The sequence below is a fragment of the Pipistrellus hanaki genome (assembly GCF_964339955.1).
Source record: "Pipistrellus hanaki genome assembly, chromosome: X".
NCBI lineage: Eukaryota > Metazoa > Chordata > Mammalia > Chiroptera > Vespertilionidae > Pipistrellus > Pipistrellus hanaki.
The window spans coordinates 36,420,308-36,443,094 of record NC_140524.1 but is presented as its reverse complement, the minus strand read 5'-3'; the positions used below and the strand labels follow the sequence as shown (position 1 = coordinate 36,443,094).

At 40.2% G+C, this 22,787-nt stretch overlaps 1 protein-coding gene and 1 long non-coding RNA gene across 3 annotated transcripts in view; one reads left to right on the top strand and one right to left on the bottom strand.

Moving 5' to 3' along the window:
* Positions 1-16,297, bottom strand: part of LOC311615160 — a 128,125-nt gene extending 111,828 nt beyond the window's left edge. The window contains exons 1-2 of the long non-coding RNA XR_014793738.1: positions 16,159-16,297; positions 14,718-14,857 (exon numbers count right to left, since the gene is read on the bottom strand). This is a non-coding gene — a long non-coding RNA (uncharacterized lncRNA). The remainder of the gene's footprint in view (positions 1-14,717; positions 14,858-16,158) is intronic.
* Positions 16,298-16,467: 170 nt separating this feature from the next.
* WDR44 (WD repeat domain 44) overlaps positions 16,468-22,787 on the top strand; it is a 95,017-nt gene continuing 88,697 nt past the window's right edge. Inside the window, exon 1 of one of the 2 annotated variants that reach the window (XM_084870360.1) lies at positions 16,468-16,965. In XM_084870360.1, the coding sequence (XP_084726486.1) occupies positions 16,889-16,965 (77 nt within the window). In that variant the 5' untranslated portion in view covers positions 16,468-16,888. The remainder of the gene's footprint in view (positions 16,966-22,787) is intronic. The other variant, XM_084870361.1, reaches the window with a different exon arrangement.

The following is a 22,787-nucleotide window of genomic DNA, read 5'->3' as shown; positions in this document are numbered from 1 at the left end:
CCACCCCCTCACATTTAACCATACACTAAAATCAAACACATGCCTCCCAAAACTGACTTCCCTTTCTGATTTCTGTTTCTGTCAATGATTTTATGCTCCTGATCACTCAAACAAAAAACTCCACAGTCCTTTTCCCATGTGTCCCCTCCCTCTATGCTCCAAGCTAATTTTACCTCCTGAATATTTTTTACATCCATTTCTATTCCTTTATCCCCATTGCCATGGCCTTGGTTTAGACAAAGGACGACTCACCTTGATTTCTGTAATAACCTCCTAAAGGATCTCTCTAACTCAGCTTGGAGTCTTCTACTCTTTCCTTAACACTACCACAAGAATGAGCTTTTAAAACCAAAAAGCTGATCATGATCATTCCAATTCCCTGCTTAAAAACCTTCTGTGGCTCCATACACAATAAAGTACCAATATCTCTTTAGGACCTTTAAGTTCTGGCTCTTGCCTACTTCCCCAAACACATCTTTCACAGCCCCCTTCTTTTGCATGCTAAGATATAATGTCTCCAAACTTTCAGTTCCCCTTTGTAAATGCTATTTCTTCTGCCTATAATTCCCTTCCTCCTCTTTTTATCCTGTTGAGCAGCTCATTCTTCAAAATTCAATTATCGGGTTTTCCTTCTCTTTCCAGGCCAAAGTAGTCACTCAGGTGCCACGTGAGCATCCGGAGTTTTTCAAAGCTCTCCAGGTAATTCTGATGTATAGCCAAGGTTGAGAACCACTGCTACCATATATCTCTAACACTATACTGTATTTCTACCAGTTTGTAGCATATTTGTCCTCCTTTGTAAACTGTAAGGTCATTGAGGAAATAAGCCACGTTTTATTCAATTTTGTAATCCTAGTATCTGTGGAGAAAACATGAATGAATGAGTCAATAAACCCTACCTGTAATATAAAAATACAAGTTTCCATTAACATTTTCATCATAGCATAATCATATATAGTTCTCTTTTATAAAAATATGATGTAGCATTACCTTTTAAGATATAAGACTTGTCTTACTGATTTAGACTGATATTGTCACCAATCATATAAAAAAATTATGTACTCATTGAAAATTACCTCACTCTGCTCAAAGATATACTTCCTGTAGTAATTTTTATAAAACCATTATAGGTGAATTAATAAGTCTCTTCAGAAGTTATTTAAAATTTCAACTAGTCCTATTTTGTGGGGATAAATTTACTATTGTCATGCATCAACATTTCAGAGCCTGGTAGTAGACCCAAAGTTCAATGAACCATGTAAAATTTTCTTTTTTAGATAGAATTTTATCCTGGGACCAAGGACAATTTATCCCCAGAGTAGCTTTCCTAGATGCCTCCGTTACACCATCACATTCTTATCAACAGCTGCTTAGCTAAAACATTCTGAAGATAGCTCAGCCAGCCCAGACCAAAAAAAAAACAAAACTTGAAGATATTCCTGGGATTAGAAAAGAGATAGTTGAATGAGCTGAAAATAGAGGACATATGTTGTTGTCATTCTACAACAAAGAAGATATTTGTTGGCCTGAAAACTTGGGCCTTTTAGGAATGCCTAACCACAGTTTGGAAGCCTCTGGCCATAGAGAAATGTGAAGGCCTAACCTGGGTGGAGTCTGGGACATGCATTCTTCTAACTTGAACCCTGCTTTGTCAAGAGAGTGCTAAAAAAAGTTATATATATAGATATATTTATTTATTTCATACTGGGGATCGAGCCTGCAAATCGAGCATATGCACTGTCTGGGAATCAAACCATGACCTCCAGGTACATTTGTCAGTGCTTAACCACTGAGCAATGTTGGCCAGGCAAGTGTGTGCTTCTAAAAAACCCTCTCAACTCCTTTCACCTCATTTACCTAGATGCATGTAGGGTATTTATGGGCCAGAACCATTACTCCCTTCTAAAGGAGCAGGGACCTGAATATTTGATAAACCATGGACTGGCAGTTAGAAAGTGCCTTGGTGCAAGTGTAATCAGATCAAGAAAGTCAGAGTTCAAAAGAAGTTCAAATACATATCAACAAATTCTTACCTAGGAGCATAGTCTAAAGCTATGACAGCCAGGAGGCTAGTTGTTGCCTCAGCCCTAGTCTAAGGAGGGCTGTTGGAGTTAAGAGTTCTCACTGACAACTAGAACTGGAAGGAAGTTCTTTCTAACATTCTTTCTATTTTCAAGACTTAAAGGGTGAGCATCTTGTTCTTTAATTTAAAGCTCTATTGGGATTATAGAGGGGATGAACAGGCCCTTAATACCCCATAGCTGGGCTTCTCATTTTTTCTCTACTGACCAGCTTCCCTAGTCTATTCCAGACACAAGTAAACTTACAACACTGAGAGGAAAATGTGGGAAACAACTATTTATATTTGTAATGATGGCAAAGTATTGTTCAATTTTGTACAGATTAAACTACTAACTAGATCCTTCCAGTATTCACTGCTAACACTCCCCATAATACTAAGAAGCAACAATAGTCACTAGGCCCTGATCTTGCAGTCTAGTTTTTCTAATTAATTTCCCTACTTCCAACTTTTAGCCCGAGATTACAATATAAGCTTTAATTTCTTTTTGGTCTTTCAAGGGGCAAAGTCCTTCGTTATCTGGCCTTCAACAAACATGGTGTTTGGCTGCAGATTGAAACAGCACTAACTTCCTGAACACCTCTCATCACACATTTGGCTGGCTTCCTCTGGCTGCTCCCAGGATGTCCTGTTTCTATCTCCCCCTGGCTTGTGACAAAGGCCCTGCTTCTACATTGTTCCTGGTCCCTGCCTCCAGGATTATAGCATCCTGAATGGTCTACAGTTTGTCTCTATTGCCTCTTTCCAGACTTTCCCTGGCTGCAGTACTTTCCAGCTTTTATCATCTGCAGGAGGTTATCAAATAATGCCATGTAGTTCAAAGTAATTTTGTTATAACACCGATGAGATTCCTTAACAACTTATATCAATTAGCCTATGGGAAAACTGTTTTCATTAAAAGCTATTTTGCTTAATCAACAAACGACAAGTGATGACGACGATGTGGAGAAAAGGGAACCCTAGTACACTGCTGGTGGGAATGCAGACTGGTGCAACCATTAAGAAAACAGTGTGGCCCTAATTGGTTTGGCTCAGTGGATAGTGTTGGCCTGTGGACTGAAGGGTCCCAGGTTTGATTCCGGTCAAGGGCATGTACCTTGGTTGTGGGCACATCCCCAATAGGGAGTGTGCAGGAGGCGGCTGATTGATGTTTCTACAATATCTCATTGATGTTTCTAACTCTCTATCCCTCTCCCATCCTCTCTGTAAAAAATCAATAAAATATTTTTTTTTAAAGAAAACAGTATGGAGTTTCCTCAAAAAATTAAATATGCAAGTGCCATTTGACCCAGTGATCCCACTTCTAGGAATATATCCTAAGAAATTCGAAGTACCAATCAAAAAGAATGTATGTACCACTATGTTCATAGCAGCACAACTTAGTAATAGCTAAGATCTGGAAACAGCCCAAGTGCCCATTGGTAGATGAGTGGATAAAAAAGCTGTGGTACTTGCCGAAACTGATTTGGCTCAATGGATAGAGCGTCAGCCTGCAGACTGAAAGGTCCCAGGTTTGATTCCAGTCAAGGGATATGTATCTTGGTTGCGGGCACATCCCCAGTATGGGGTGTGCAGAAGGCAGCTGATCGATGTTTCTCTCTCATTGATGTTTCTAGCTCTCTATCCCTCTCCCTTCCTCTCTGTAAAAAATCAATAAAATATATATTTTTAAAAAGCTGTGGTACGTATATACCATGGAATACCATGCAGCATTAAAAAAGAATATCTTACTCTTTGAGACAGCATGGAGGGACCTGGAGAGTATCATGCTAAGTGAAATAAGTAAGTCAGAGAAAGACAAGGAATTATATTTTGTTTCTTATATATAGAATATAAGTAACAAAATAAATTGATGAACCGAGTAAATCCAGAGACATGGAAGCATGGAACACAGTGCAGAATCTCAGAGGGAAGAGTGGGTAGGTGGGATGTAATCAACCAAAGACCTTATATGCATACTAGTGCCCAGGTGTACGAAATTTGTGCTTGAGGGGGTATCCCTCAGCCTGGCCTGCACCCTCTCAAAACTGGAACTCCTCAGACATCCCTCTCACAATCCGGGACCGCTGGCTCCTAACTTCCCACCTGCCTGCCTGCCTGCCTGTCTGCCTGATCGCCCCTAACCACTCTGCCTGCCAATCTGCTTGCCCCCAACTGCCCCATCCCTTGCCAGCCTGATCACCCCAATCGCCCCCCACTGCTGGCCTGCTCACACCCAACTGGCCCCCCCTGCTAGTCTGATCACCCCCAATTGCCATCCCCTCCTGACCTGATAGCCCCTGACTGCCTCTGCCTAGGCCCAGCCACTATGGCTTTGTCTGAAAGAAGGTCTGGAAGGCCTCCCAGAAGGTCTCCAGTCTAATTAGCATATTACCCTTTTATTAGTATAGACTAGAGTCCCGGTGCATGAAATTTGTGCACTGGGGTGGGGGGGGAAAGGTGTCCCTCAGCCCAGCCTGCACACTCTCCAATCTGGGATGTCTCGAGGGATGTCCAACTGCCCATTTAGGCCCAATCCTGATGTGATCAGGCCTAAATGGGCAGTCGGACATCCCTCTCACAATCCAGGACTGCTGGCTCCCAATTGCTTGCCTGCCTGCCTACTTGCCTAATTGCCCCTAACTGCTTCTGCCTGCCACCCTGATCACTCCCTAACTACCCCCCTGCCAGCCTGATTGATACCTAATTGCTCCCCTGCCAGCCTGATTGCCCTTAACTGCCCTCCCCTGCAGGCCTGGTCCCCCAAACTGCCCTCCCCAGCAGGCCTGATTGCCCCCACCTGCCCTCCCCTGCAGGCCTGGTATACCCCAACTGCCCTCCCCTGCAGACCAGGTTGCCCCTAACTGCCTTCCCCTACAGGCCTGGATCCCCCCCAATTGTCCTCCCCTCCAGGCCCTGTCATCCCAACTGCCCTCCTCTGCCAGTGCCGTCACCCCTAACTGCCCTCCCCTGCAGGCCAGGTTGCCTCTAACTGCCTTCCCCTACAGGCCTGGATCCCCCCCAATTGTCCTCCCCTCCAGGCCCCGTCATCCCAACTGCCCTCCTCTGCCAGTGCCGTCACCCCTAACTGCCCTCCCCTGCAGGCCTGATCACCCACAACTGACCTCCCCTGCAGGTCATCTTGTGGTGGCCATGTTGTGTCCACATGGGGACGACCATTTTAACCACATGGGGGCAGCCATCTTATGTGTTGGAGTAATGGTCAATTTACATATTACCTTTTTATTAGATAGGATTTGCATAACCCATGGACACAAACAATAGGGTGCTGAAGGCCTGGGGGGAAGGAGGGGGGCTGGAGGAAGTTAATGGGAGTAAAAAGGGGACATATATAATACCTTTAACAATAAAAAAATATTTTTAAGGTTGTTTTGTATAAAGTTACAGAAGTTATTAATGACCTCAAATAAGGTATTCCTGCACCAGCTCTATTAAGCTTCTTTCTATCCCTGACTCTGGTCATCTCATATGCTTTCTGTCTCTTCTCTCTCTCTTTTTTTTAAATACACTGAGTGGCCAAATTATTATGATCTCTGAATGCATAATAATCTGGCCACTCAGTATATATCCTATATAATAAAAGGCTAATATGCAAATTGTCCCCTTGACCAGGAGTTCAACCAGCAGGCAGGCCAGCCAACTGCCCATGTCCCCTCCACCTAGCCAGGCTGGCTGGATCCCACCCATACATGAATTCATACACCAGGCCTCTAATATATCTATCTATCTATCTATCTATCTATCTATCTATCTATCTAGATATATATCTAGATAGATAGAGACAGAGATAGAGATATACACACAACACACACACATATACACACACATACATACATACATACCAAGTGGCCAGATTATTATGCGTTCAGAGATCATAATAATCTGGCCGCTCAGTGTATATTTTATTGATTTTAGAGAGAGAGGAAGGGAAAGGGAGAGAGAGAGAAGGAGAGAGAAGCATCAATGTGAGAGAGAAATATCTATAGGTTGCCTCCCATATGGACCCCACATCCAGACCATGGACCAAACCCAGCAACTTTTCAGTGCAAGAGATGATGCTCAACCAACTGAACCACACTGGCCAGGGCGCTTGCGCACGAGCGCTCTCTCTCTCTCTCTCTCTCTCTCTCTCTCTCTCTCTCAGCTGCATTTCTTACCTCCTTTTAGTTTAATACACATCTTCAAAAGTGCCCAGCACATACTACCGGTAATTTCCATCAGGCACTTACAAATACTTATGATTATATATTTATATTTAAATAGTCCTGCTTTTAGATCTCCCCTCCCTAATTTCACAGTCACTTTGACAGAGGAAGGCCTTTTTCTATGGATGTCTCTGAGTATTTATGGCTGAAATCCTCAGTCTAATAGACAAATGGCAATTCTTATGGTATGAAACTAGAATCTAAAGCTCCCTCAAATAAACCTTGTTTGAAGTGTTATCTAAGGATCACTTGCACCAGTTACTTGAGGAAGCTTGTTAAAATGTGGATTTCAGAGCCTCTCCAGAGATCAAAATTCAATAGGTCTAGGGTGAAGTCTCAGAATCTATATTTTAGCAGGCTCCCTAGGTAAGTATATAGTTTGAAAAACCATTGTAGTAAGACATGCTGCTTGCATAGCTTTTTTTTACTTTAGATGTGAGTGTCAGGATCTGGACTATGCTCAGCAGGTAATGTACCCATAGCACTATGTGAAGTTCTTTAACTTGGGACTTTATGAAGACAGCAACAATATCTGTTGGGAATAACTGAATCTGAACTCTAATAAGAATTATATTTCTATACACACACCCTGTTTATTTACTTACTGCATATATTTAGATAAATTATAAGCATCTACAGTGAATTTTAATGTCAATATTCATATCCTCCTTTCTAAGAAACTAGCCCTGCGTACATTTTCCTTCCAGGTTCTGGGTATCATTCTCGGTCTCCCAAATTGTTATTACCTTAAGCTGGGAGATCCAATTCTTGTTTCAGAGTGCTTATTAGGAACCTGATACACTTGCTCTAAGTGTCAAGAGTTAATTGATTTCTATGGTAAGCTGTATTTCCCTCCAATATGTTCTGCAAAGAGTTGATTGCCTACTGTACTGGTTAATTGGAATTGGCAATACTGTCAGTAAATGTCTAATCTAGTGGTTTCAAAGGGGAGCCAGTAGGGAGGGAAATAGATATTGATATATGAAGATTAACTGGGGAGTTTTTTCAACTGATATGGGCCCAGAATACTTGAGATTTTGGCAAGACCCAAGTTTGTGGATAGGATGGAGAATTTAAGATGAGAAATACTGGCCTAACCAGCATGCTGCACCTGTGTTCTCTGGAACAGTTGGATTCTCTTATTTTTTAAATCAGCATTCTTTAAGGTGAGAATATGGGATGTGCATTTTAAAATACATTTTGTTGGGAAAAGCTACTCATGGTTTTGAGGTTTTAAGTCTAAGCTGAAAACAAATTATCCTATTTCTCTCAGTACACAGGTCCATAACACAGCTCTTCCTCTCTAGCATCATAAACATCCTTCACTACCATCCCATTCCTCACCACTGGGGAAGCATCAACTCAGAGTGTTACTACTTAATCACTTCTTGTCTTATAACCTTTGATCTACAGAATGACTTTGGGATTTACAATGGGCATTCTCAGAGATTGATAGTGTTCAGAGTCTTTCCTATGGCTGGTATGAAATGTGGCTTGAATTTTGAATTTCCTACATATTGTATATGACCAGGAAAAATGGGTTTCTGTCACTAGCCTCATTGATTTTCATTACTCAACCAAAATGATGGATGTTGAGTAGCTGTCCACTACACCCAAAGGAGGAAGACTCAGGTTCTACTCAAAGAAATCAATGGCTCCTCCTTAGACAAAGGTTATGGCTCCTCAGTAATAAAGTAGTTCTGTTCCAAACAGATTGAATCTCCATACTTCTTAGGTGTACTAGGTACCCTTGTACACTTCTGTTAACGTAAAAAGAAACACTGAAACCTGTAAAGAATTTTTGTGAGTTTATTTGAGCCAAATTGTCGACATATGCTGGGAAGAAGAACCTCATTGAATTGAGATAAAGCTCCAGAGAATGTTGGGTTACATTTGTATTTATACATTGCAATCAAAGGAGGGACATAAGTGGATTACATGAAATTCATTGGTGATAAATCAAGGAGGTGGAATAAAGCAAAGCAGTGGGAAACCCCTGGGATTGGATAAAAAGTAAAATGATGGATACATACTTAGGTGGGTGCAGGAACAATTAACATGCTAATGAAGGATTTTGTGGTATCTGTCCTGGTGCCAACTACATTTGGTTGTGCCCCAGGGGCTCTAGAAAAAAAGGAAGTTACAAGTTACCCAGACATTTCAAAGGGTATGTTATCATAGATGCAAAAAGACAGATAGGTTCAGTTAAGGTAAAGGCTAACCTTGTCACCAGCCTACGATGTAACTGCCCACCATAACTGCGTTTATTAAAGTTTAATTTTGGACCATCCTTTGGTTACTTTAGGTCTCTGCATTTGCAAGTCTACCATGCAGGCCTCCCCCAAGCTTGTCAGGTCAGCATGTGGCCCCTTTTGTCCACACTTCTGAAAAGAAAAGATTCTTACCTTCCACTCAAACAATGCTTGATCCACTTTCTACAAATCTCTAGTCCAGAAAATATCCTCTCCAGGACATAGTTATGGCACACTACCTAATCCAGGACCTCAAACATCCTTAGTTTTTCAAAGATAGTATAAATCTGGTAACAACATATCCACCGCTACAACTATGTAATGCTTTAATCAATATAAACCTAAAGGCAGAGCTTCTGTACAGTTTTACATTTTGCCTGAAAGACTGCTTCTGTAACAATTCTATCATAACTTAATCCACCTACGTATTTTCCGGCGTATAAGATGACCCCCTAATTTTACAGTTAAAACGTAGGTTTAGGCCTATATTTGCTGTATAAAACTACCCCCCACTTCAAAGAAAAGACTTACTTTGCCGTCAAGATCTGCAGGTAATTTTTGTGCAATTTTGGTCTTTTGCCCCCGATTTTCGGTTGACTTTTTTTCGTTTCAAAAGTCGTCTTATACGCCGGAAAATACGGTATCCAAATCCCTATATTTCTGTAGAATAGAATTTAATTGAGGTAATATGGCAGAAGAGATAGCTGAAGAAGTAACTTCAGTATAGCACATCTTAAAATGATAGTTAAATATGATGGATAGAATATATCATTTTAAATGTAAGGCTGATGATGAGATTATGACAAAATATCAGCACTAATCCAGAAAAAAAGGAAGCTATGAAAATGGTATTTACCATGGGATAGCTGCTGTTTTATGGTAAGCCTATAAAGTAGTTTTAATTAATCAATCAAATAAAAGGGACAAAAGAGACAAATTCTGGGGCAAGGTGAGAAGTTGTATCAGATACACACCATCCCTCTCTTCAGCTGAAAGTCCCTCAAAGGCTGATGCTTTTAATGGATAAACAAGGGGGGAGGAAGAAAATCCACCATCCAGGGGCAGATGGGCTTGCTGTGTTTGCCTCTGGGTAGAATAGGGAAAAAAATGGGGGGAATTTCCTTTTAAATGTCATAATGCTAAATCTCTACTCAATCAGGTCTGGGATCACAATTCATGTTATCTGTATAAGTAAAACAACTCATACCATAAATGTAGCTTAAAATAGTTTTGGCTTGACAACAGCCCTGATGATTAGTAGAAGTAAGTGCAACTTCCTCTGGAAGAATTCACTTTAAAGCCAGGTCTCGAAGAATCTCCAGAAAGTTCCTATGAATGTGTGCTCACAAATAAATCTCCTAACACACACAAGAGAAAATATGAAAGACAGAACTAATGAGAAGAACCAATGAATATCTAATGAGAATAAGAGAAAAATAATATCTAATAGATAATTTGGTGAATCTTCCAAAATTAGTGATATACATATATCCTCAGATTCAGGCCACATTTAGTTAGCATCTACTAAACTTAGTAGGCTAATGCAACCCTTCATTTCCCCTCATCAGAATCCTGGATTGACCACAATCGGGGTACTAAATCATGTAATCCTCAAGAGGAACAAAAAAAATGATAGGTGCAGTTGCTTGAATACACCTTGGGGTTTGTTTTCAGAATACCGGATCTGAAATTATGTAGAGTCAACCTAGACCATTCCTTCAGTCTGGTAGGTGAGTTCTGTTAATTCTGACTCTTGGCTTGGACATTCTGCAAATTCCAAAAGCAAAACCAGAGATAAAAATATGCATTTTGGTGCAGTATACTGGTAAAAGCATGCATTTAAGGGCCAGGTTCATCTAAGTTCAAATTCTGACCCTGCTACTCTGTTTCATTCAGCACATACCTATAAAATAGTGGGGGAAGGTCTGAGAATTGAATGATTGAGATAACATAAAATGCCAGCCAGATTATCGTACAGAATAAAATAATTATTCCCGTTTCATTCCCCATCCCTTTTTTTAGGTCATGACTTTAGACTTTTGCCCAAGACTGAGGCCAGATACAACTTGTTTTTAAATAAGTTGTCTACTCTTGACAAAATGGTCATTTTGGCTGTCAAACTTCATTAGAAATTTTGAAAAATTAAAATTATGTCTACTATGTCTCAACTTCAAGATGTATATGGTCAAACCAGATTTTAGATTTGGATATTGACAAACCAGAACAGCCAGCCAAGGTGGATAGAGCAACTGAAGTAGGTAAAAAGATCTAACATGGCTACCTAGATTTCAAGTCTGTAATTCAGCACTAGCCAGGGAATATAGAAAGACTGTGGTCAAGGCAGGCTGAAGAAAGCTGTTTTTTAGAAGTTTAGGTTTCAAAGATGAGATACATAGGCAAAAGTCATAAACAATAAACGAGTGATTTTGTTATTGAGAAGCTGAGCAATGACTATTGGGGGCCCAATCCCCAACTGATCTGGTCACTCATGTCAGGTGTAGAATACTAGAGTTACAAGTCAGAGCTCAAATCAAGAGTCTAGATGACAGGGATGAAAAGCTCAACCCAGAAGGAATAAGCCATATCACTGTTAACCCATTACATAGCACAATGCCTGGAACATAGTAAGTCCTTAATAAACATCTATTGAATGAATGAATGAATGAATGAATGAATGAAAGATAGATAGATAGATAGATAGATAGATAGATAGATAGATAGAGCAAACACAGTGAAGCCAGATAACAATACTGGAAGGTCAGTAGCAAGATTAACATTGAAACTAATTCCTAATTCTAAAGGCAAGCAGGTTCACTCAAAGGTAAAAGACCACAGAAGCAGAGGATCATTCACTCCCTAACATCACATGATTCTGGAGGATTATTTTTCCAATGGGGTTGAATTTTGAGTGTAGTGTATGTATAGAGTATGTGAAGCGAGATACTTCTTTCATATTTTAAATGCATGTTAGGTTATTTTTTCTGACTTCACTGTTTTTTGTTTTGTGTGTGTGTGTGTGTTTTGTTTTGTTTTGTTTTGTTTTTTTACATTATACCTTAATGTTCACTCAAGTGCTACATTTATTCCCAAGTGTATTCAAGGACTTCAGAAAACATCAGCTGTTGATATATGTACATTTGTTTGACCATGACCTACCTAGATCCATGGTTCTTAACTGGCAGAGGGAGGATAGGGATATTTACCCCTGTAGTAGTTTTTATTGCTTTATAACATAGCGCCACAAAGTTAGTGACTTTAAAAAATACTGATTTCTTAGCTGACAGTTCTGTACATTAGAAGTCTGAATACAGAGCTGGGCTCTGCTCAGGGTTTCACAAGGCTGAAATAAAGGTGCCGGACAGGCTGCATTCTTATGTGGAGCTAAGGGTCCTTTTTCCAATTCATTCGTGTTTTTTTGGCAGAATTCAGTTCCCTGCAGGGATAAGACAGAGGCTTCTATTTCCTTATTATCAGCAAGGAGCCATTCTCAGTTCCTAGAGGCTACATTCCACACCTCATAGATGTTAGTTTTCTTTTAGGCAAGTCAGAGTGCATTCCTCTTCCCCAGCACCCACAGAAAACCTTGCTTTTAAAGGGCCCAGATGATTAGGTCAGATCCACCCAATAATCTCCCTATCTTAAAGTCAACTGAGTTGGGACTTCAATTACAACTGCAAAATCCCTTCACAGCAGCACCTAGATTAACTGTTGAATAAGTAGGAGAAAGTGAGCTACAATATATTGGGGTCTATCTGAAAATTCTGCCTCTTACAACCCCCAATGTTGAGATATACCCATTTAAAAAATACTATAAAAAGTGAAGAAGAAAAAAAGAGAAATAACCAATTGCCTTAGCTTTTTTGCTGCAATATTCAGACACCTCACCCATTCACATGGCTCGTTTGCTGCAAGCTAGTAAAACTAGAGCAAACACTAGGGAGATAACAGAAAAATAAAATAAAATCAACTGTGACCTTAGGCTTGAGGGAACCAAAGTTTGCTACCCTGAAGCTGCCTTTTGGGATACTGATTTTAAGCCTGTTACTGAGAAACAAAAGACTCGAAATGAAACTTTGGCGCTCCCTCCTTTCCTGCCCAAGAGGTTCAGATAGCAAAATCTGCTTCAGGAAGGGAATTTTAGGATGCTGCCTTAGCCTAATTTGAATTAAGTATGGTATCATAGGAAGGCTCCAGGCAGGCCCCTGTTAGCTAGATACCCCCTGTGTCCCTTTGTTTCAGAGTTGCCAAGCAAGAATTTGCCTGCTTTGTTTAGTTCTTCCTCAACTACCTGTAAATCACCCATTCTCACTTTTGAAATCTCAAAACCCATCCTCTCCCCTTCTCTTCTTTGTCCAAAATGTCATATATACCCAGTGTTACCTCACTGCCTTTGGAATTTTCATGCATATATGAATTCCCATGCTCATGTATTAAAGTTTTATATTCAACTGTTAATCTGTCTCTGTTAATTTGATTATTAGCCCAGCTTGAAGAACTTAGAAGGTGAGAAGAAGAGTATTCTTGTTTGTTTGTTTTTTGCCCCCACAGGCTCAAATACTGACTAATAAATGCCACCTGTGAAACTTTGGGCAAGTAACCTAACTCTTCTAAACCTCAGTTTTTCTACCTATAAAATGGGGATAATAGTATTATTTTCCTCATATAGTGTATGGAGTAAGTGAAATAATAAATGAAAAGTACTTAATACAGTGCCTAGCTCTAATTTAATGATAGCACTCATTTCATTATCATTAAGTGACATAAGAAATGTGAAACTATCTCAGAAAGTATAGTTATTGTAATGTAACATGTCACTAAGTACATATAGAGAACATACCATTAGACAGATTCCCTATACATAGGTACACATTTAGTATGTACACATGTCATATACATACTGACAATTCTCGGGGGAAAGGGGTGCTAGGGGTGCGGGAAGAGACTGGACAAAAATCATACACCTAAGGATGAGGACAGTGAGGAGGGGGGTGTAAGGGCAGAGGGTGGGTGGGAACCGGGTGGAGGGGAGCTATGGGGGGAAAAATAGAAACAACTGTAATAATCTGAACAATAAAGATTTAAAAAATTAAAAAATTACTGTAAAAAAATACTGTATAACCTAACCCCATACATTAAAAGCCCACATGCCTTACAGTGTTGTCAGAGATGTTCTGAGTGATTACCCATGCGCTGGAGCAAAACTGGCCGCAAGGATACTGCCAGTTTGTATTCTTTCCAATAGGAGAAAGCAAACACACCACAAAGTTGTTTCATGCTCCAACTTTTGGAACTCTTAAGGAGAATTTATGCTATGCAGATAAGGAAATATAAAAAGTTTCCTTAAACCCACCTTAGTCTTAGACCTCTGTAGTTTTTAAAATCATTGTTAACCATCCAGGTAGAAAAAGGCTTTACTCTCATTTTTATCTGTAAGTATGATTCTGTTTTGAAATTGATTCAAATAATGAGTACCTTTAGTTCTGGGGTACCCTAGAAAATACTATCCTATGGATCAAGGGTTGGCAAATTTTTTCTGTAAAGAGCTAGAGAGAAATTATTTTAGGCTTCGTGGGGCACACATAAACATATAGGCCCTGCTGTGTTCCAATAAAACTTTATTTACAAAAACAGGCAGCATGGAAGATTTGTCAAGTGTACCATAATTTGCCAATCTCTGCTTTGGACCAATAGTTTTCACTTCCTTTTTTTATTAATGAAGCCTTGAGAGTAGTCTATGGAGGCTTAGAGATGGCCAAGCAGGCAGTGATTTGAAGTTTTTATTCTTATGACATATGGACTTTTGCATGAAATAAGTTTGATTAAAGGGTTTCATTTCTAAAACGGAGAAAAGCTTCAAAATCACTGCCTTGGACTAAACCTAAAACCTGCTGCTTTAAAACTCAAGAACAGATTTCACAGGCAAAACACATCTTTTCACATCTTTAAAAAAATGATTACCATATGTTATTAACCACTGTTACCCTAATAAATTTATTTTTTTTTAAAAAAAGGATAACATGTGGTACGTATAGGTTTTAACGTTCCCAGAAAAATTCACTGTCTCATACCACTGGGGGAAAAAAAAAAACATTTAATAAACAATTTAATAGATCTAAAAATATTGTAGGTTATTATTTCTAATCTATTTTGACTTTTTTCTAAGTATAATGCTTAAGGTACCTTAAGAGGTCCAAGAGAGGTGTTATGGTAGAGTGAAAAAGCACCAAATTAGGACTCCATATTTGTCTTCTTTCCTAGATTGTGAGCTCCTGGAGACAAGAATTAAGTTGTCTTCTTCATTGTTGAATTGTCCTCAGCACCTAGAACAGTACATGATAACAAACTTTAATTTTAAAGCAAATATAAATTTACTTAATTAGATAGCTAGGAAGATAATAAATTCAGGTATATTATTTACTTATATCTCTCCATAATGCATAAGAAAAAAAATCATCTTTTTTAGTGAACAACAAATAAATTAGTACTTTGAGATACATTCTTGTACCTGGAAAATTAACATACTTAAAACGCATAAAAACTAACAATTACTGGATTGTGACCAAAGTCGTATCCTTACAATGGTTTACAACTCCTTTTCCTACAATTCTGAAATACAAAAAGCTCTGGAAACCAAAAATTTTTTATTTTGTAATTTTTAATAACATGATAGTCAAATTCATCTAACCTACACTTATTTGGCAGTATCTGACCTAAACTGAATGAGGCTATTTACTGGTATTTATTTATCCAGTATGAATAGTTGTATGGTTTGATGCAAGAAATATTACCATATTTAAATATGCACTATTTTCCCTGAACTCCCTGGGGTGTTACAGTATACAGTACCTGGCATTTGGTTTTACACAAGTTTGCCAGACAATGCCAGATCTTTTCCTGGTTGCTTTATAAGGAGGAATCCACAGTTCTATTTCAGCCTTTCTGTGGCCATGCCCCTATCCCAAGCCAATCTTTTCTGCAGCCATCTTTAGCAATACTTGAGGCTGCCCAAACAGCTCAGAGAGCTCTCCTGCAGTGTCAGTGGGGAAACAAATAAATAAATGTACTTCACAATCATATAGAAAGTTAATGTAATCACTTTGATTGTCAATGACCAGTTGTTTAAGAAAGAACACATTCATCTTTTATAAAGTACTTATTTTCATCACTTGACATTGGGCAGTCGAGAATCAGAATGTAGTTACTTGATCTTAGCCTTGCAAGGTTATCTGCTCAGTATATAGCATTTACCATTTGACTGATGCACATTTTGGATAGTACATAAGAATTTCCATTACATTAGGTGTGGGCAGCAACGGATATTTATAGAGAAAAATAACTGGCTCAGTTCCAACAACAATCCATGGAACCGGTACACTCCCCACATTTCTCATGTACCCCACCCTGTGGCCCACAGGACCATTTCTAGGGATCTCAATTAGAGATCTTGTAGTAAATAGGGCACGCTATTCTAGTACCGCTAGAGGTGGTGGATCTGCCTATGCCTTAGGGTGGGCTATTTGGGGTTTGGACAAATTAAGACGATGTAAATGCAAACCACAATGCCAACGTTCCCTAGACCATTTCCTCGTAAGAAAAAAAAAAAAAGCGGACTCGAAATCACCCCTCTAAAAATGCCTCATTCAGGAACTGTAGTCAGTGGTTAAAAGGTTCGCCGGACCACCACCTACGTCGGGGTGCGCTCCCTCAGAGCCGGGGTACCAAGCCGCTCCTGCGCAGGTTCTAGGCTCCTCCCTTTGGAGCTCTGCCCCACCCTTCTAGGCTACTTCCGGCCCTCACCGAACGCCCTCAACGCGCTTGCGCCGTTTTGATTGGCTTCTGGAGCCGGAGAAATCCGAGCGCTGCGCCTCTGGAACCGCCCCCGCCCCCTCCTCGCCCCGCCCACGCTTTACCGGCCTCCGCCCGAAATCTCGCGAGGGTAGGTGCGCGTCTGTATTTTGCGGACAACTAGCTCTCACAGCTGCTGTAATTGCTGCTTCGGGAGAAACCGGAGCCGCTGTAGTCCGCGCGCCCGCCCTCCCCCTTTGACGAGAGCCACCGCCTCTTCTCTCGCTCTAGACATATACCCATTGCGGGGAGCGGCGGCTGCCACAGTCCCTGGACCCTACGCCGTCTCATCTCTTCAGACGGCCGCTTTGCCGGTCATTCCCGCAGCCCGGCAGCTGACGGCGCCCCCCAGCTCCGAACCGGCTCTTCACTTCAGAACGTCCGTTCACCCCTCATCGCGCGGGACTCACCTCCCACGGTCTTGCCGGGTGGAGGACGACCGGGAGGAGACGAGAGTCACCCTCCTAGGCGGCGTCGGCCCCCTCACCCGCGGGTGTGTCCTATAAATGGCGTCGGAAAGCGACACCGAAGAATTCTTTGATGCCCCAGAAGATGTGCACCAAGGGGGTTGCTACCCTGTAGGGTAAGTAGCTATGGCCCCGAAGCCCGGCGTCATGGTCACCCGGCTTCCCCTGTGCCGTTCCCCTTCACCCCTCGCTGGTCCCGCTGTGTCCAGCGCTGCTCCTGTCTCCGGCACTTCAGTGAGTCTGGGATGGGGGATCGCCCACCTCGGGCAAACCCCTTCCTTGCCCTGGTGAGAGACCTCTGGGGCTCCAAGGGAACCCCTTTCTCGTCTTGCCCGGCTTTCTGCGAGGTGGGACAGCTGACGTGCCTGAAAGCCGGAGAGCCGGCGATTTGTGTTTGTGGGGTTCAGAGCTTACCTTTGAAACATCCGTTTGGCCTTGGATTTCCATAGATTAAAGGAGCGGTAACGGGAGAAATTACATTCTCTCTCCCCCGCCCCCCTTTTTTTGTGCCGCTAACACCTATTTCAGAGGTAGCTGTAAACCTCCTAATTTACCATGCTCTTTTCCTTGCACAGAAAAAAAAAAAGGAGTGGCGAAAAGGGTTGGGTGTTTACTTAGGAAAGTCCTCTAGCTGATGTACTCTAGATCAACAGTGTTTTATTAAAATGCCACCTTACGGTGAGGCGAAAGAAATTGAATGCCCTTTACCATTAGGGAGAATGCAGTCTTAAAAGGTAGCTGCACATAAATGTCTACAACAGACTACAGAGATACAAACAAGTGCTGAGTAATCTGGTGGTTGGAAGGAGAGCCACAGCTTTGTGCTTTTTATCTAATTCTGCAAGATGTTTTAGTGGTGATTAATATGGGAGATTCTGAGTAGGAAGTACAGTAGTTGGAATGCTTCCCTTGACTAGGACTCTTATTTACCCACCCCTCCACTATTCAGAGTTGGAATAATATTTATAGAGATTTTGTCAAACTCTTCTACGGACTTGTGTGGGACTAGAGGCAGTAAAATATATATGTTCATGGTGTAATAACTTGAGAATTGGTAAAATTTGTATATAATTGTAAGACACTAATATGGCCAACTGCCATCAATTTTCAAGCTTACTCCTTGGAAAGAAGACCTTGTTTGATGCAAGCAGAGTTATCCTTACATTCTAGAAGTCATTTTAAAACCTAATATATAATGTATTACCAAGAAAATTACAGCAATAAAGTCATTTTACTGCCTCTAGTCCCACACAAGTCCGTAGAAAAGTTTGACAAAATCTCTATAAATATTATTCCAACGTACATAGGTAAATCCTGATGTGTGTGTTTTCACCAACCTTCTTCATACCCTCTTCATATCACTATGAGGGGATTTGGAGGTGGGAATGGCCAATCTTGAGGTTTCACTGAATCTCCTTCAAATTCAGTTTCTGAAACAAGTTAATAGCTAAATGGTAGAGGATAGAAAATACATGTGGATTTCCAAATACATTGGATCCCCTTGAAATTAAATTTTATTTTTGTGGTTTCCTTCTCAAAGTAATGAACTTTCAGTTCAGTTTAAATGAAACCTAATTCTTTAGTACTTATCTGTGTGTGTGGAATGGGGAGGAAAATAATAACTGATGTATAGGATTGTAATCAATTTAGAACTGTGCGAATAGTGGTTCTTTTCTAATGAACAAAACATTTAATTTCGAAGGACAGTCATATCGGCACCTGTGTAAACTGCCAAGTGCAGCACCTGGCACAGAAAGAACTCAAATGTTTATTCCCTTCTCCTTCCTTCCTTGGAAATAGCAAAATTAACTTCATACAGTGCTTACTTTGGGAGGAAGTATGCAGAACTTGGAGCTATTTAACTTGTCTAAACCCATGAGTCATTTTGATAGAATTGATAGAGTCATTTCTTCCCTCATGGGACAATATAGCTTCTCAAGCTCTTTGATCCTTTGATACTAGGTGAAAAGTAAAAATCTCTCTCTTGGGACCCAATGTTCTAATTTTAACTCTAACCTGCCCAAATGTTTAGCCTGTTGAGCCCTATGGATAAAACTATTTCAATCTCAATTTCATGGCTTCATCCTGTAATAGTCGGGGGATTTGGAAGAGAATTAGTGAACTCACCTGGAGAACTGCATCTGAAAAGAACTAGCAGTACTGCCAGAATAGCAAAAGGTTGGCATAATTAACATATCCTTTATCCTTTGTGACAAGTTTTGTCATTTGCATAAGGTACTGTGAGGAGACCTAGAAATGCAGTGAGAAATCTTATCTGTGAAAACAGATGGGGTCACTAGATACTGGTCATCAGAATATCTTCTGTCCTTTAATGTGAACCAAAGTAGCGCACCATACATACTGTAAGAGGTTAACAGACTGAGTTTGGGCACTTAAAAGATGTTTCTTGCACTATGGCCAGTGTGGCTTGTTGTTTGAGCATTGCCCTGTACACCGAAAGGTCAGGGGTTTGATTCCTGGTCAGGGCACATATGCAGGTTGGGGGTTCAATCCTCTGACCTGGTGTGCATATGCGAGGCAACCGATCAATATTTCTCTCTCACTTTGATGTTTGTTCCTCTACCTTCCTCTCTCTCTAAAAAAGAAAAACATATCCTCAGGTGAGGATTTTTAAAAAATAAATGCTTCTTGCTATTGTATGTTCTAGAGCAGTGGTCGGCAAACTCATCAGTCAACAGAGCCAAATAACAGTACAGCCATTGAAATTTCTTTTGAGAGCCAAATTTTTTAAAAAATATATATTTTATTGATTTTTCACAGAGAGGAAGGGAGAGAGCTAGAGAGTTAGAAACGTCGATGAGAGAGAAACATCGAACAGATGCCTCCTGCATACCCCCTACCAGGGATGTGCCTGCAACCCAGCTACATGCCCTTGACCGGAATCGAACCTGGGACCTTTCAGTCCGCAGACCGACGCTCTACCACTGAGCCAAACCAGCTTCGGCTCTGAGAGCCAAATTTTTTAAACTTAAATTTCTTCTAATGCCATTTCTTCAAAATAGACTCATCCAGGCGTGGTATTTTGTGGAAGAGCCACACTCAAGGGGCCAAAGCAGACCACGGTTCTAGAGGACAGAGACCATTTCACCAAATTTGTAGTAAACTGAGTGGGCAGTTCAAAGTTATTTCATTTTTGTTAATTAGTGGAATCCAGATACATAATCCATTTCCTAATATTGTGTTTTTTTTTCAATTCCCCTCCAATGGTATTTTCTGCTTTATTCTACTCTTTGAAAGCAAATTTAATAAGTTAAAAATAGGCCCCCCCCCTTTTTTTTTAATAGGGAGATTTTATTCCAATGCAGCCTACTTTTCCACAGTGGCAGATCATCTCCACTTGATCAGCTTTGCAATATATACCACATTTATAATGCTTTATTTTGGTTGATACTTTAGGTCATGTTTTCTTACTCTTATTTCCATTTTTATTTATGAGGAACCTTAGGCTCAAAGAAGCTAATGAATTGGCCTAAGAGGAACACTTGTGACAGAGCTGGAATTTGAAACCAATTCTCTAGACTCCTACTTTAGTATTTTTTTCTAATGCATTGTAGCCGCCTCACACTGTGTGTGTGTGTGTTCTGAAGTAAAACGCTTTAGGACTAACTTGATGAATTGAACTGATGCATCTATTTAAAACCAGCAACCCAACTTTTCTGTTCTCTTGGCTAGAAGTTTCCACTTTCTCTTTCAGGAATGTGTATTTTGTTTTGTCAGATAGGAATTTTATAAGATCATGGTATGCTACAGCTAGAAGGGACATCTAGTTAAACCCCATATAAAATGTTATGAAAACCAAAGCCCACTGCGGTTTAATGGTCTGATCGATGTTTCTCTGTCTCTGGATCTGTTTTTGTTAAGGGAAAGTGACTTGTCCAAGGTGCCATGGCAAATCAGTAACAGAGTTAGGACTATAATCAGATTAGTTTCAGTCTAGTGTTGTTTTTTTCTGCTACCATGCTGTCTTTTGATAAAGCAGGAAGGAGAGGAGGAAGTGTGGTATAGTAGAAGAAAGCCCTGGACTCCATGTGAGTCATTTCATTTCCTCATCTTTAAATTGAGGAGATTCTGAGCACCCTTCCAACTGTAAAAGTCTGTCATATTGAGGTTTAATAATGTGCTTTTATTGATAAACTTTGGTTCTTAGGAAATCTTTCTATGATTTTATTTTAGTTTTTAATTGAACAAAGTTGATGGTATTGGGACATGATCAAAACCTGTAGATTTCAAATTAAAGATTTACTGGGTAAATTCTATAGGAGATGAATGTTCCTGCTAACTTGTGGATTATATATATGCATACTAAAGGCTAGCACTGAGAACATCATGTTGTAAAAATAAATGCGACATTTGAGCATTCTTTTTTTCAATTTTATTTTGTTTAAAGTATTACCTATAGTAGTACATATATCTCCTTTTTCCCCCCATCGACCTTCCCCCTGCCTCCCTTACCACATGCCCTCATCCCCCCTTCCCCCGCCCCAGTGTCTTGTGTCCATTGGTTGTGCTTATATGCATGCATACAAGTCCTTTGGTTGATCTCTTTCTCCCTCTCCCCAACACTCCCCAGCTTTCTCGCTGTAATTTGACAGTCTCTTCGTTGCTTTACTGCCTCTGTGTCTATCTTTTTGTTCATCAGGTTCTAATGTTCTTTATTTTCCATAAATGAGTGAGATCATTTATTTAAAATTAATTTTTCATGGCAACCAAAATATTTTGAGGTGTTGGAAGGAAGGATAGAATGATAACAATTTTAGAGTAATGAGACTGATAGATCATTTAATTCAGGCCTCCCATCTAACTAGAAGAAATCTAGGCTCAGAGAAGGGAAGTGACACATTGCTGTAGTGGCAGACTGGGAACTAGAACTCCAGTCGCCTGTTTGCTCATTTGTTCCATGTTGCCTTGTCTGTGGAAGGAGGTAAAGTATTGCTTGCTGGATATTCCTGCTGTAGGTTTTTGGCATTTACCCTATTAGTTGGGCTCTTAAGATAGTTTATTCTCATCTACTGAGATTCTGTTTTTTCATACCTTTTGTCAGAAGACATTGTTCTAGGATCTTGAATTTTGCCCACTAATTTTCTCCAGGTCAGGATGAACAAAGATTACACAGTAGCTGATCTAGGAACAGTGGTGGTTACTTATTTCATTTTATTTTTAGCAATCTAGTCAGTGTCAACTGACTTATCTTTGTAGATTAGAGTAATAGTGAAATCTTGATTTTCAAACTGTAAGAACTGAGATCAAACTGTCCTGAAGAATTTATTCTAAAAAAAAACCACACCAAAAAGTTGCAGAGCTTCCTTTGGTGAAAACAGCTTCTCACTTTACTTGGGCATCATAAACATTTTCTCTCTGAATTGAAAATTGATACAAGTTTTAATAAAAATTATTTGTGGATAAGGGTTATTTATGGAAAGATTCCTTAAAAAAAAAAAATGGCTGTTCAGCCCTAGCCTGCTTGGCTCAGTGTCTGCCTGCAGACTGAAGGGGTCGCAGGTTCCATTCCAGTCAAGGACATATGTCTGGTTTGCAGGCTCGATCCCCAGTAGGGGGCATGCAGGAGGCAGCCCATCAATGATTCTTATCACTGGTGTTTCTATCTCTCCCTCTCTGCAATCAATAAAAAAATTTATTTTTAAATGGCTGTTCATGAGTTGATATTTAATCATAGATTATATTTTATTGCTGTTGGCTATGTGGATTGATAGGAATATATTTGTAAATGCTGTTTTATTACACCCAGGTAACATACTGAAATGAGAGAAACTTATATATTAATTAGTAAATTCAAGTTATAAATTTAGTGGCCTCCAATTGTCAAATGATCACTGATAGAGATAGGACAATGGTAGTATCTCTGTAGTTTGGGGGCTCACTTTGAATCTGTACAAACTTCTATAAACTAAAAACTTTA